The 15,856-nt window shown below is 43.8% G+C and overlaps 1 protein-coding gene across 34 annotated transcripts in view; it reads left to right on the plus strand.

The window, feature by feature from the left end:
• Positions 1-15,856, plus strand: part of LOC103346732 (NBPF family member NBPF4) — a 255,956-nt gene that overhangs the window by 165,679 nt on the left and 74,421 nt on the right. For 26 of the 34 annotated variants that reach the window (XM_089310687.1, XM_089310708.1, XM_089310706.1 and 23 more), the window contains 6 exons: positions 4,880-5,047; positions 5,310-6,006; positions 6,240-6,332; positions 10,855-10,895; positions 13,203-13,400; positions 14,985-15,087. In XM_089310687.1, the coding sequence (XP_089166813.1) occupies positions 5,957-6,006; positions 6,240-6,332; positions 10,855-10,895; positions 13,203-13,400; positions 14,985-15,087 (485 nt within the window). In that variant the 5' untranslated portion in view covers positions 4,880-5,047; positions 5,310-5,956. Of the gene's footprint in view, positions 1-4,879; positions 5,048-5,309; positions 6,333-10,854; positions 10,896-10,920; positions 12,737-13,202; positions 13,401-14,984; positions 15,088-15,856 lie in introns of those variants that run through there. The other 8 variants (XM_089310688.1, XM_089310700.1, XM_089310701.1 and 5 more) reach the window with 8 other exon arrangements.

The raw sequence follows: 15,856 nt of genomic DNA on the forward strand, positions 1-15,856 counted from the left end.
GAGGAAAATAGATGAACTCAGAGATTAAATAGAGATCAAGAATTGAATTCAGTTGATAGTTGATTGAGTGGGGGTTCACTCCGAAATCCTTTTAATTCATGAACTTTATGCAAAATCTCTGTGCTCAGAAATGGAAGAACAACTTGTGGCAGCCTCAGCACTGAGATGTTGTGGTCAGCTCTGGCTACTGTAATAAAACATCATAGACTGGATGGCAGAAAGAATAGAGATTATTTCTGTCACAGTTCTGGAGGCCAGGAGTCTGAGGTCAGGGCACCAATATAGGTGGATAGTATAGTGAGGGCTCATTTCAGGGTCACAGAAGACTACCATCTTTCTGCGTCTTCACCTGGGGTGGGGGGAGAGTGAGAAACAAGAGCAAACTTTCAGGTGTACTAATCCCATTATGAAGAACCTACCTTCATAAATTCATCGAAATCATATCTCTTTCCAAAATTACCATCTCCAAATGCTAAGATAATGGGATTAAAGCTTCAGTGTGAATGCTGAGAGACACAATACCTTCCACAGAAGGACTGAGGTTAATTCAGATGGGCTCTGTGGGAGCAGACTTAGCCTATGGGGGTGTCCCATAAGGTGATCAGAGGGCAAGAGGAAGTTCCTGTGAGCTTAGAGCATAGTGTGCGGATTACTAGCAATGGTTTATGCTCACGTAGACAGAACAGTTATGAGTTAGGCAGTGTTCAGAGTACTTTACTTTATCATAGATATATTTTTAAAGATTTATTTATTTATTCTAAAGGCAGAGTTACAGAGAGGCAGAGGCAGGCAGAGAGAGAAGTCTTCCATCTGCTAGTTCACTCCCCAGATGGCCACAATGGCTGGAGCTGCACTGATCCAGAGCCGGGAGCTTCCTACGGGTTTTCCACGGAGGTGCAAGGGCCCAAGGACCTGGGCCATCTTGCACTGCTTTTCCAGACCACAGCAGAGAGCCGGATCAGAAATGGAACAGACAGGACTCGAACTGGTGCCCATGTGGGATGCTGGAGGTTCAGGTGGTGGCCTTATCTGCTGTTGCACAGTGCCAGCCCTATCGTAGGTATCCTTCAGTTTGTTCTGTTCTTCCCTTCAGAGCCCATTAAGAGACAGGCTTCTGTGAGGATACTGATGCCGTTTCATTGAGGTGTCCCAATGTGTTGTTTTAGTAAAGAGCAATCTCAGAGTTGCAGGTAATTCAGTTGTTGCCCTGATCATATAACATCTTTGCATGTATTTGGGGACAGTTCAAAGAAAGACACATTATAAGAATATGGGGAAAGCCACTATAATCCAAAAGTTGTACTTTGGAAAGTTATATTCATTAAATAAAAGTTAAAAAAAAAGAATATGGGATAAACATGGGTATTTCAACAAAGTTAATGGAAAATAGAATTCAGATATAAGCAGTATACAGGAGGGCATTTGGCCTATATGTTAGGAGGCCAGTAGAGAAGCCTGCACCCCATATTGGAGTACTTGGTTTTTATACGCATCTCTAACTCCTGACTGCTGACTCCTCTGTTAATACAGAGGGAAAACATTGGTGATGGTTCAAGTAATTGGGTTCCTACCATTCAAGGGGTGAGGCCTGGACTGAATTCCCAGCTCAATGCTGTGGAAATGTTGTGAGCATTTGAGCTGTAAAACAGTGGACAGGAGCTATCTGTCTCTCAACTTCTCAAATAAATTAAGAGTTTATTTTGGAACAAAAATTTTTATGCACCTAAATAGGAGTCATTAATAGGAAAATGTATGTTATGAAAAAATCTCTTCATAGATTTGAATTTTCCCTCCAAACAATCTTTATTTTCATTTTGTTTTTGACAGGCAGAGTGGACAGTGAGAAAGACAGACAGAGAAAGGTCTTCCTTTGCCGTTGGTTCACCATCCAATGGTCGCTGCGGCCGGCGCATTGTGGCCGGCGCACCGCGCTGATCCGATGGCAGGAGCCAGGTACTCATCCTGGTCTCCCGTGGGGTGCAGGGCCCAAGCACTTGGGCCATCCTCCACTGCACTCCCTGGCCACAGCAGAGAGCTGGCCTGGAAGAGGGACAGCCAGGACAGAATCCAGCGCCCCGACTGGGACTAGAACCCGGTGTGCCGGCGCCGCAAGGTGGAGGATTAGCCTAGTGAGCTGCGGTACCAGCCTCATTTTTCACATTTTAAAGCACGCTCTCATATGCATATACACAGTTAGGCTTTCCTCCAAAGTGCCGGTTTCTAAAATAATTCTCTGAAGTTGGTGGGTTGGGTTATTTTCTCTGTCACCCCCACTTCTCACACAGGGTGAGGATTTTTTTAAGGTTTATTTATTGATTTGAAAGTCAGGGTTACAGAGCAAGAGATGGAGATACAGATCTTCCATCTGCTGGCCTACTCCCCAGATGACCATAAAGGCCAGGACTGGGCCAAGCTGAAGTCAAGAGCCAGCAGTTTCATCCAGGACTGCCCCATGAGTATCAGGGGCCCAAGTGCTTGGATCATCCTCTGTTGGTTTTCCCAGGTCACTAACAGGGAACTGGATCAGAAGTTGTGCAAAGCCAGCATTGAGGCATAGAGAGTAAAGCAGCCAGCCACCTGTGATGCTGATATCCCATATGGGTGCTGGTTCAAGTCCAAGCTGTTCCACTTCCAATCCAGCTCCCCGCTAATGTACCCAGGAAAGCAGTGGAACATGGCCCAAGTGCTTGGGTCCTTTCACCCATGTGAGAATTGTAGATGAAGCTCCGGTTCCTGGTTATGGGCCTGGCCAAGAAGTGGCCATTGTGCCATTTGGGGAGTAAACCAGAGGATGGAAGATTTTCTCTCTGCCTCTCTCCCTCTCTGCCTCTCTCCCTCTCTCCCTCTTTCTGTCTGTTCTCCTTTCTCTGTGACGCTTTCAAACAAATAAATATTACAAAAAATAAGAGTTAGAGGAACAGGACAGGAACTGGCAGTGGCACCCATATGGCAGCTTTACATGATACAACACAACACAGACTCCCAGGGTGAGTTTTAACACAAGTTGTTGGAACAGCATGCTGACTTCCTCTTAGTTCTTGATGGGATCAGCCAGGGTCATTGAAAATACTCGTGTAAACCTGCAGGTACCAAAACCTGGAGTGGAGACATGAACTGCTCCAGGTCACCTCATGTGCCAAGGGTGGCTGTACATTGTCATGAGAGCCCTTCAATTCACAGATGTCTGCTCAAGGGCAGGTGCCTTGGCCTTAGAAGAAGCAAAGGTAAAGATTGCATCTGTCACCAGAAGAAACAGCCACATCTGTCATAGAGCCCAGAGACTTGACTTCTTGGCATCACCCTTGTCAGGGATTCCTGGGTCACCTTGAACAAGTCACCTAATCTCTTTGAGACCTACTTATGCAGTGCTAAGGAGAGGAGTTTAATGAGGTAGCTGTTGAGGCCAGGATCACAATCAGATCTGGAGATTCTGTAAGTTGCACAGATTCTGGAAGACACAGAGGCAGTCATAAGATATTTTCTTTGGTGTCTCATGAATTAACATAATTAATACCTCTGCTTTCAGAATGAATCAGTAATGTGAACAACAGTTCTTTATTTTTGACAGAGTTAGACAGAGAGAGAGAGTAAGAGAGGTCTTCCTTCCATTGGTTCACCCTCCAAATGGCTGCTGCAGCCGGCACACTGCGCCAAAGTGAAGCCAGGATTCAGGTGCTTCCTCCTGGTCTCCCATGCGGGTGCAGGGGCCCAAGGACTTGGGCCATCCTCCACTGCCTTCCCGGGCCACAGCAGAGAGCTGTACTGGAGGAGGAGCAACCAGGACAGAATCCAGCGTCCCAACTGGGACTAGAACCTAGTGTGCTGGCACCGCAGGCGGAGAATTAGCTAAGTGAGCCATGGCACCGGCCTGAACAACAGTTCTTGATCTCAAATTGGACAAATTTTAACTGATGTAAAAAGGAAGAAAGAGCGCAGATTTGTGCTGTCCAATATGGTAGCCACCAGCCACATGTGAGTATTTAAATATGAAATAACTTCAATAAAATAAAACAAGAAATGCAGATTCTCAGTCACATGGCCACATTTCAGGTGTTCAGGAGCCACCGATGCCTGGTATCTGTTTTACAAGCTTCCTTCTGCCACTCAGCACTGCCCTGGAGCTTTGCCAGGACCAAAGGCTCCCTATCCTTGGAAAAGACTACAGGTGTTTTGGGCCTAGGGGGACTGGGCCCATCTTTGGGGAATGAAAGAATGGATGAAAAATCCCTTGAGGACAAAGCAGTGCAAGAAACCTCTAAGGCAAAGGATGGTTATATTGGTCAAGGGTTTGAGAAATATGGGAAGGCGGGGATGTTGGGAAAAGGATAAAGAAACGTGTGAACCATTCTGTTCCTTTGCTCTTGACTGTTCCTGGAGCTCTGGATCACACAGGACTACAAGAGGGAAGTTCCTTATACAGATTGTTACCCTATGCACAACTGATTCCTACAGTGGGAAAGTACGAGAGGAACAGGGATCTCCTAAGCCCCAAGAAAGGAAGGGCCTTCTCATAACTCAGTGCTGGGGAAAATGGTAGTCCCTTTCACATGTTAAAGAAGGGAAGGTTGTTGCCTAACAGGACAGTGGCAGGAATGGGAAGAAGTCAGGCTGACTTGAAATGAGGAAGAAGGTAGCCACTTTATCTGGAGGCTGGCAACTTAATTACAGATGTGTGCAGTCAAAGCCATCTTATATTTTGAAGCGTAGGCTTCTGTGTACACAGAATCCATGCCAAAGGAGAAGGTTGAGTTCTGCCTTCTTTGCCAGCCTGGCTCGCGGGGGCCAAGCCTGTGAGGAGGCAGATGGGAGTGTAATTTGCCCTTCTGTCTGGAAGCCATCTGTGAAGGGAATCCCCTTTGTCTTCTGAACTGCCTTCCAGGCGCAGCCACGGGGATGACACTGAAGATGAGAGCAGCAAGTTCACTGACAATGTTGAGGAAGAGGCCGCACGTGGAAGAGCCAGCAGCAGTGACATTGGTGCCAGGTTCTGCCATTCCCTTCTGAGATCTGGTGCGTCTGGCAGCTGATGGGGACCTGGAATGACAAAGTAAGTTTTTAAATAAGCCACTTCTCAGTCAGATCTCTGCCCTCCCTGAGCTTCTCAGCCGCCTCTCTAGCCCATATCCTTATTCCACTTTCCCTCGGATCTGCACATAGTTTTACTGCTTCTATTTCTTCCTTCTGCTTCCTGCCCCCTCTCCCCACTTTTGCCCATTTACTCTCTGGAGTTGTGAGTTCCGAGTGAGTTGTCAGTTCAGAAAATTGTTTTAGTCCATCTTATTTCAACACCTGTGAATGTTTCTACGCAGGCACCTGTGAAGTCACTGGGCATACTCTGTGACCCCGACAGACAACAGTTCTTGCTCTCATGAAGGCTGCCTCCTATTACATGAGCGAAACCTGAACAAATAATAAGTTAAGTGCATTATGCTTACAATTTAAAATTCTGATGAGTGTGATTGTTTTGTCCTGTGTTCCCAGGTCCCAGTTTATCATCTACTGACTTAAAACTGGCTGGTGGTAATTCACATAGCTGTAGAACCCACAATAACACGTTTCCTATTGTCATGGTCCTCATTTCTTTTCCATATGGTGTAAGGAAATTTTGCTTTTCTTTCAAAGGCCACCTTGAACACAAGAGGTTCTGAGACTCAGGATGTTTTGAGACCAAGGTTTTTAATTGTGGTGCTGTATCCAAGTAGCTGTGGAGATATAGGCAAGTCTAATCCTTCCTGAGCCTTGATTGTCTTCCTGAAAAATAAGGAAGCTGTTGTAGGTCTGTGAGGTCACTTCATGCTCTGGGGTGTGTCTGAGTCAATTATGGAATAAGATGTCTGTAATAGAGATCAGTAACAACTGTGGTCAAGAGCATACCCAACCCTGATTATGTTTCCTTCAGGAGCATCTCGCTGAACCTTTGGCCTGAGAATGCAGAACAAAAAGAGCATAATAGGAGATGCAGTGCCTGGTGGGTGGGAGATCCAAGAAGACAAAGAGAAGAATGAGGTGACAGTAGATCCTGGGGTCACAAAAGTGGGTCTGAATGAGTGTACCTTCAGGCTGAGTTCGGGAAGGTCCAGAGAAAAGCAAAGAATGTGCACAGCATCATCACCCTCCCTAAATAGCAACTGGTACTGAGCAGCAAGGAATGAGATAGTGCCCTTATCCAGAACTCCTTGAGTATCTGAACAAGGAGATCGACAGAAGGAATGCAGCCCTGCTTTGTTCTCCCAAGGAAGACCTATGCCAAGAAGAGGGGATGTGCACAGGAGGCCTTACTCCAGACCCCAGAGCCTTGACCCTGGAACTGCCCTTCCAGCGATGCCCATCAGGTAAATGTGGGCATGGATGGATGGAAACACTTGGAGGTGGGCTGGGGATGCCAGTCATTACCTACACAGTTCTTCCTTTTAGGTCAGCAGATACAAAAGAAAGGTTCCCTTGCACCAAAGCAGTGGTGATACTAATCTTCAGCACATCTTCAGCCTTTAGAAAGGTTTTCACAACATTTTCTCCTGAGTTTTGCAAGTAATGCCCTAGGCATTGGCAACAGGCAATAAAGCCTGATCTATGCCCTGGAAGTGTCCAAGGGAGTGAGGAAAGATGGCCCCAAACCAGACAGTTCCAGTGGGGTGTGACAACTGCTGAGTGTTGGGATGCACTGGTTTTGGATGCAGCCCAGATGAGCAGTGTGTGGTGACATTGCTTCCTTATCCCTGCCACATTTATCACTGCTCAACACATGGATTTTCTCCTCAGACACTCTGAAGGAGTTGTCAGGATTCCCCTACAGAAATGAACTTTGCTGAGGATTTTTCAAAATGGAGAAGGCAGAGGATTTGAGAGGCCACTGGGACAGAATGCCCATGAGATGATGTCTTCTCTTTTCAGCCTCTGAGCACATGGTTACTGAGTGCTCCTACCTAGCTGTTACTGGTGCTGTTATGTGCTGTTGATGCAGAGTTGAATGAAATGTTACCCCAGCTCTCCAGGAGCTCCACCTGGAAAACAAGAAACTGCCAAAAGGCACGGGAAGTGCTGTGACAGACATATGACTTGAGTCCACGGTGGAGGGGGAGTGTTCACCTTGGTGTATGGACACTGATGCAGTTCTTTGAAGTCCTGTTCGACTATTTCTGCTTTTCCAAATATGTAGATTCAACACTATTTAAAGATTTATGTTTTTATTTGACAGAGTATTGGAGATGTAGCGATGGAGGGGAAGAGAGAGAGAGAGATGGAGTTCTTGGTTCCTGGCTTTGGTCTGGTCCAGATGTGGGTGGAAGGGGCCCAAGTACTTGAAGTATCATCCACTGCTCCCCAAGATATTTTGACAGGGATCTGGATCAAAAGCAGAGTGGCCATGACTGGAACAAGGACTCTGATATGGGATGTGGCCTTCCCAAGTTGTTGTTTAACCTGCTGGAAAATGGCATCTGCCCTCCCCCAAAACACTGTTAAATCATAGTAATATGTTAAGAGCATCATGCTTTCAGAATGAAAGAATTTCTTGTTCCACAGCTCCTGTGCCCATCCTTGGTATAGAAGGCCCATGTCACTGTCATACTTGAGATACATGGACCTGTGTGGAAAAGACACAGGACATTGTAGGATTTGAATTCTGGATCTGTCTTTGCTAGTCTGAGTGACCTAGAATAAGCCACCTTACCTCTCCCTGAGTGTAGGTCTCACCATCAGTAAAAGCAGGCAACTGCACCTAACTTGCAGGGCTGTTGAAAAGCTAAGAAGCACTGCATCTTAAGGCCTGATACAGTGCCAGGGCTGAAAACAGTACAGCTTCAACTTTGCCTCTAGTCATTATTGTCCTTGTGACAAACCTGCCTTCTCCCAAGTATAGAAGTCACTGCAGAATATTCAACATTTTCTTTTTTATAAGATTTAGATTTACTTGAAAGTCACAGTTATGCAGAGAGAGGAGAGGGAGAGAAAGAGATCTTCCATCTGCTGGTTCACTCCTCAGATGGCCACCACGGCCAGAGCTGTGCTGATGCAAATCTGGGCGTTGGGAGCTTCTTCTGGGTCTCCCACGTGGGTGCAGGGACCTGAGCCCTTGGGTCATCTTCAACTGCTTTCCCAGGCCATAATAGAGAGCTGGAGAAGAAGTGGAGCAGACAGGACTCGAACTAGTGCCCATATGGGATGCCAGCACTGCATGCAGAGGCATTACCCACTATGTCACAGTGCTGGCACCATATTCAACTTTTTCTGAAGAAGGTATATTTGTTTTCAGAGGGTGAGGAGCATGATACCCTCAGGACATTGGTTCTCATGGAAAGGCCATGCTCTGTGCATCTGGGCTCAGCACAGGCCACTGCCCTGGGAAAAAGCCCTTGGAAAGCCAGCTAAGGGAGCAAGAAGAGCTCCAGTCAAGTAGAAAATCAGAAATCATCTCTGCTCTGCAAAGGGACATCTTAACATCAGATTTAGAGTGCCAGCGAGGTCATTAGAAACCTCAGGAACCAGGTGTGGTGCCTGTCAGTTACAAATGATTATTTGTTTAGTCTGGAAAGACCCCAGAAGTTGAGTTCTATTGCCTCCTTCATGAGATATTCTGTGATGAGAACAAGGGATGGCTGTGTGGTAGCCCCACACTTTTCTTTCTTTCTTTTTCTTTTTTTAGATTTATTCATTTGTTTGTTTGAAAGTCAGAACTTTAGAATTATTTTTCTAGTTCTGTGAGGAATGTCATTTACATCTTGATGGTATTCAATTGAGTCTGCAAATTGGTTTGAGTAGTATAAATAAGTTAAAAATACCAATTCTCCCAACTATGAACAGTAGTGGTTCTCCATTATTTGTTTCTTCTATAATTTCTTTGATTCAGATTTTCTAATTTTCCTTGTAGAGATCTTTTACATTCTTATTTCAATTTATCCCAAGGTAATTTGTTCTTTTTGAAGTCATTGCTCTTATTATTTTCATATCAAACTTCTACTTGTTGGTTGTTGCTTTCTTATCCTGCAGCTTCACTGAAGTAGTTTGCCTATTCTAACAGTCTTTGATGTAGATGTTAGGCTTTTCTACATAGAGACTCATGTCATCTACAAATGGAGATGTTTTAACTTCTCCTTTCCTATTTGTATGCCTTTTGTTTCTCTTGCACAATTGCTCTGACAGAAACTTCTTGTACTATGTTGGATAAGAGTGGTGACGGTAGACAACCTCATCTGGTTCCAAATCTTAGCTGAGATTTTTCCAACATTTCCATTCGCTATGACATTGACTGTGGGTTTGCCACTTACTACCTTTATTATGTTGAAGTATGTTCCTTCAAAATCAAATTAATTCAGGGCTTTTATTTTGAATGGATATTGAATGTGGCAAATGCTTTTTCATTATCTACTGAGATGATCATATAACTTTAATCTTTTGTTCCATTGAGGTAATATGTGATATGTATGATTTCTGTTTTGAACCATCCTCACATCCCTGGGATGAATCTCACTTGTTTGGCACAGTGATCTTTTTAAATACGGTGCTGTAGTCAGTTTTCTAGCAGTTTATTGAGAATTTTTGCATCTGTGTTCATGAGAGATGTTGGCCTATAGTTTTCATTTTTGTGGTGATGCTTTGTCATTGTCCAGTTTTGAAATAAAGGGAATTCTGACCTCATGGAGAACTTGTTAGGAAGGATTCCCTTGCTCTACATTGCTTTGAATCATTTCAGATAAATTGCTGTTAGTTCATCCTTAAAAGTTTGGTAGTACCTGTTAACCAGGTTAGTAACATCAGTTGTTACTAATACAGTTACAAACATCACAAAATGGATGGAAGAATCTACGTCATTGGAATTAGAAATCCAACACAGTTGTCATGGTACTGGAAACACCTCCACATTTATTTCAAACTTTTTTTTAGTTGTTTTGGAGATTAAATAAAAAGCACACATTTTGTTTTCATTATGTTATTGCTTTCTCTTGATTTTTCAAATTAAGTTTACAAAGGAATTTAAATAGATAGAAGGAAACTTTAAAGTAACCTCATTCATGTATAGAGGAAGAACATACAGATAATAAAAACTCAAAAGGCAGTTCCTCTAAGCCAAATATGCCCAAGGGAGAGAGAATGGGTTGTAGTGAAGCAGAAGGGGAACATAGTTAGGAGATGTATCACTAACCCAAATGAGCGCCTTGGAGTCATCAAAGATGGGATTCTGAGCAGCAGAGTTTTGTTCAGTCTTCGTACTTCCTTAGAAATGATTTACCATCTCTGGCAAGTTAACCTGAAACTTAGCTGATCCACGAGGTTGGAAGACATTAGAATCCAGAGCCTATTGAATGAGTCTAGTGTTATTCTGGACCTTAGGAGAGAAAAGTGGACGATAATATGCTATTGGTAGAATAAGGGGAACGAACAGAATCAACAATGTTTCTAAAAAGAATAAATGACAATGAGAATTGAGTTTTAGGAAAGAAAAAAGGGTATAGTATCTTGGTACACTGGGGTTGTTCTCTGAAACACCTTCATCCCAAACCATATTCCCTTCCATATCATCCTCCCTGTATTCATTTCAAACTATGACCCCTAAACCTCCATAATCTCATTTTTAGTTCTAAGCTCTAATAAGATGTATGAATTGAAAGATATTTCATATTCTCATTCAGTGACAAAACCTTATAGAAGAGGCGAGAGACTATGCATTGTCTTTATTTACCTGCATTATGAGAATGTTCACATATTTCCTTGCCGACATTATGTGTTTGGCTAAATGTTCTGGCTCTGATGCAGTGAAGTACAAGTACTGCATGGCTTATGTGGTATTTACATCCTATTGCCTTGCTAAAGACCAAGAAGATCTGTCTTTGAAAATACATTTGACTTTCATAATTTCAGATACAACATTGTGGCCGTGAAGCTTTACACGTACGTATATGGTAAGTAGAGGTGCATTGCATGTAGAAGGTGAACATTTCACTTAGGATCTGTGCTCTAAGGTGTCTGTTTCCAATTCTTACATGTGACCAGCAGACATAGTGTGGTGCTGTGTCTTATTCTATTTGATTTTTGAGTGTGGAGGGCATGAAATATTGCTCAGACGTTCCCTTCTGTAGTTCAATGCTGATCTCCTACCTTGAGAAAACCTGGTCTCTAGACTGCGGGACTTCAGTTAATACAAAGATGAAGCCATAGACTGTTTTCATCTGCCAATGTCATGCCCTGTGGATGAATGTGTGTCACTTGAACCTCAGGGAAATTCCAGACTGGATGTGTACAATTTTAGCATGCCCCAGACCCCACACAGAAGTGGTGACATGAGTGTCTCAGATATGTTGGCCTATATAGTAGCCAAGACCCCAAGATTACAGTGGTGTTCTTAGCAGAAAGGAATGTCACACACCAGGCAAGAGCCTTAGAGAGAATCACGGATATTAAATAGCAGATGAAATTACATCAGTCAAAGACCCTAATCTCATACTTCTCTTGGACATCTCAAAGAATCTGAAATCCTCGATGATAGGAGTTGTGTTGCATATAGGAAAGAAAGCTTGCAGATGCCTCCATATTTTGGTCCTAGTAGCCCATGAGGCACATATATGCCCTGGAAAATGATGCTGTAATAAGTGCTGCTCCCTTTATTCACTGGCCACTCTGCCAGAACCAGAGAACATGTTCCTTTAAATATGGCCAGAGGAGTCATTTCCTGTCCCTCTTCTTTGGGACATTGTACTTTCATGATCATCTCAAGGATTGTGATGAAAGTGAAATGTTGTCATTTGTACAGTGCTTTGCCAAATGCTGGGTATAAATTCACCAAGAAGTTGTCACTGTTACTTTGTTTTTATTAACACTACCCTAAATCCACCCCTGTACAATGTAAAGTAGGACATGTAATCTTGTGATGCTTTAGTTTATGATTTTTAAGATTAAGAATTTGATGAATAATTATTTCTGCCATAGAATATGAAGATCAGAGACAGCTGAAAATGAATTTCTTCATACCTTTGATTCATCTCAGAAACTGATATCTTACACATTAGAGTGGGAAGATGCTGAGGGGTTCAGGACCAGCCTCATTAGTGGAATTCAGCTACCATTCAATAGGACTTAGCCAATAAGAAAATTTATCAGGCAATGTTACATAAAAACTGCAGATGGATCCTGTTCAATATGTAGATAAACTGAATGCAAATATGAAAAGAATACCATCAGATTTGCAAGTTTTCCCACATGGATGTTCACTGTGTATTGGGGGGAGGTTCACATCAACTATTTGTGTCAGTTGATATCTTGAAAAGGCTCTTGTGGGGCTCGAATGAAACCCATAAGTGTCAAGTGTAAAGTGTCCGTCAAGTGATGGTGAAACAGGGCAGGCCCACTTAGAGGAAGACACTGAGGATGTAAGGGCATCTAACTGGCTTTCAGTTGAATGAAATGCCCATGTGCTGCCCCTGTCAGGGCAAAGCCAGCACAACCCTTGAGTGCAACAGAAAGTCTACTGAGATGGGATACAAAACATTTAAAAGTGAACCCTTGGCTTAGTGTTGTGCTGTGCTGTGTGGGTCTAAGAAGCTGAAGAGTCTGAGAAGAACATCATGGGCAGTTTATAATTCAGCATCTCTCAGTGGTGGAAAAGCCTTGTGGTCTCTTTTGACATAAAGAAAAGTTGGAGTGACTTTATGACAACCCTTAAAGTAAAAATTGTTAGGATATGAGTCCTGCCTTAATCTTTTAGAACAGAGGAATGAGAAATATGCTTAGACGCTTTTGGGAAAAGGTAGGACTATGGTTTCAGCCAGGGGTACACAACTGTGGAGGCTGTGTTGAGTGGGTGGTCCCTTTAAGACGTTAAGAGGTGGTCCCCTTAAGACTTTCAGAGGTGGTCCCCTTAAGACTTTAAAAGGACCAATCAGGCTTGTGCATCAGCCAGGTGGCCTAGGCAACTGGAAGGCAGTGGCTCCCAAGATTCCATGATACCCCCCGTGTTTTGATTCTGTGACAGTAACTGCCAAGTTACCTGGAAGTGAAGCCCTACTTCTCTCACTCTGTCGGATGTTGAGCAATAAGCAGGAGCTTATGCTCTGAGCTCTGGCACCTGACTGAATCGAGAATAAAGGCGTTAAAGTGTTGTGGGGTGTTTCCTAACAGTAAGTTGGGAGGTACAGTTATCCTCATCTATCAGTCCTACTGAAAGAGGTTTCATTTTCTTTAACTCCTCTTTTTCTTGGGTGTCTTCTTCCTAGTCCCTGGATATACTCATTTTGCTACAAGCATCGATATGGCACTGACTCTCGGTCCCTCACTTGACGTGAGGGTAGAAACCAGTGAGCAATTAAGCTCTCAACTGGCAAAGAGCCAACGAGAATCAAAAGAACTGAAGGAGAAGCTTCTTAGAGCTGAGGCTAAGGCCTACCTCCTGGCAAAGCACCTGCGGGACCACAGTAAGTTCGTTCTTTTCCCTGTGTTTAATGTTTTATTTCTAAAAAAGAAATATAAATAAAATAGAGAAATTTGTTAATATAGATTGAATGGGAGACACAGCATTATTCATGTTCCCATTCCACAATAAGTTCTATAGGTTCAGTGTCACCGAAATGATGAGTATTTGATGTCACCTCTTGGAGAAATGACCTGTTTGCTAACCTTGATCCTTCTCTTCTCTCTACCAAATAAGTTACATAGCTACCATGCTCTGAGAAGGATTAGCGTTAGTAGTTACAGCATCAGTTGGTTGTGCAGGAATAACTGAGGCACAAGTTCAGCCAATTTTCCACATTTTCACTGAGCTGTAGGGTGGGAATTCTGACACTGTCCCGCTCCAGCTGAGTCACTTTGCCAAGTCCCTTCAGGTGCATTTGAACTCTTCTTCGCTCATTTGCTGCCAATGTAGTATTTTCTCAAATGTTATTTTAAATCTTTATCCAATAAATTGGTGGGAATTATATACTACTATAGCTTTGGTGTTTCTGTGACTACTTTAGAGTTACTTAACATAAGTGAAGATGAGCATCTTTTGATTTGATTATTGTATATAACTCTTGTCTATTCTCTGGCTGGATTATGGTCCACTTATACTTTATTTCTTGAACTGTTTATTAAGTAGAGCCATTAAGCCTTTGGTAGTAGTATAAATGAAAAATACATTATATGGGGCCAGCGCTGTGGCATAGCAGGTAAAGCCACCACCTGCAGGTGTTGGTTTGAATCTGGCTGCTCCACTTCTGATCCAGCTCTCTGCTATGGCCTGGGAAAGTAGTCTAAGATGGCCCAAGAGCTTGGACCCCTGCGCCTGTGTGGGAGACCTGGGGAAAGAACCTAGCTCCTGGCCTCAGGTTGGCACAGCTCCAGCCATTGTGGCCATTTGTGGAGTGAGCCAGTAGATGGAAGACTTAGCTCTCTCTCCCTGACTCTGAATCTCTATAACTCTGCCTTTCAAATAAATGAGTAAATCTTTAAAAAAAAGTTAACTGAAAAAATAAGAAATAAAATATTAATATTTAAAAAAAAAGAAGGGATTAGAAAAAATTCCCTGAGGGGCCGGCACTGTAGTATAGTGGGTAAAGCCACCGCCTGCAGTGCCGGCATCCCCTATGGGTGCCGATTCAAGACCTGGCTGCTCCACTTCCAATCCAGCTCTCTGCTGTGGCCTGGGAAAGCAGTAGAAGACGGTCCAAGGCCTTGGGCCCCTGCACCCATGTGGGAGACCCGGAAGAGGCTCCTGGCTCCTGGCTTTGGATCGGCCAAAGATTGAAAGACCTCTCTCTCTGTCTATTTGCTTTTCCTTCTCTCTGTGTAACTCTGGCTTTCCAAAAAAATATATAAAGCTTTTTTTTTTAAATCCCTGAACAAATATAAATAAAATGGAGATTATAATTGTCCTGTCCATGGGAGCTAAAGAAACAAAGAGGAGGAAATTCACACCAAGAGCTTGATGGTGTAGCTCCACTTCCTGACAGACAGTGACCTTAGCAGCCCGCTCACCTTTCCACTGAGGCAGGTGTATGTGTGTGCGTGTCTTTCCTCAGATTGTGAAGAGTATGAAGATCTAATTGAATCAATGCTGAGGGAGAAGCCGCACTTCCTGGAGGGGCAGCTGGCAGAGGAGCTGCTACCTGTGGAGAATCTCAAGTAAGGGGGCTCTCTCGGGTGGGCAGGTGGAAAGGTGAATGCATCTCTCAAGTGGGGCAGCTCAGCTGGGGAACCAAGAACTGATGTGGCCAGGAGAAGGGCAGGGATTTACATGGTGGGCTGACCCCTCAGATTTATAAAAGCAGGCAGACAACAGAGAAATCACCAAATTGTAGGCTGCAGTGGATATTTAGAACCTCTTTTCGACTTGAAAAACGAGGCACTTATTGACTTGAAATTCACATACAAAATTGAAGAACGTGAACCACACAGAGACGTTTTGTATCCACACAGTGCTGTAGGATCCCCTCCTCATTAACTGTGTCTCCATCACCTCCTGACCGTGGATGCTGTCTTAGATTCTCCCTGTCAGTCGTTATTTCTGCTGAAAGCCATTGTGCCTGGCATGTTTCTGTGTCTACCTTTGTGACCACTCGCTGCACACTGCATTTTAATAAGGAAAGGTCTGTGGCTGGAGTGAGGAACTTAAGGAACATGTTGGTGAGGGAGCTGAGGAAGAACCTTGGTGTTGTTTAGAGAACCAAAAAATCAGCCCAGTGTCTAGTAATCTCGCAAGGTCTGTCTCTCTACTAAAGAGGAATCTCTTGCTCCATCTTTTCCTCTTCCCTACTGTGGGCATTTTCCCACACACAGGCAGTGATGCTGCTTAGAGGGCCCTGTGAGCACATTCTCACCAAATCTCTGCAGAGACACAGAACACACCATGGGGCCGTTCCCACCTTGACATCTTCTCTCCTGTCACACCTTA

Source organism: Oryctolagus cuniculus, chromosome 12 (assembly GCF_051225735.1).
Source record: "Oryctolagus cuniculus isolate XC-2025 breed Fujian yellow rabbit chromosome 12, ASM5122573v1, whole genome shotgun sequence".
Taxonomy (NCBI): Eukaryota; Metazoa; Chordata; class Mammalia; order Lagomorpha; family Leporidae; genus Oryctolagus; species Oryctolagus cuniculus.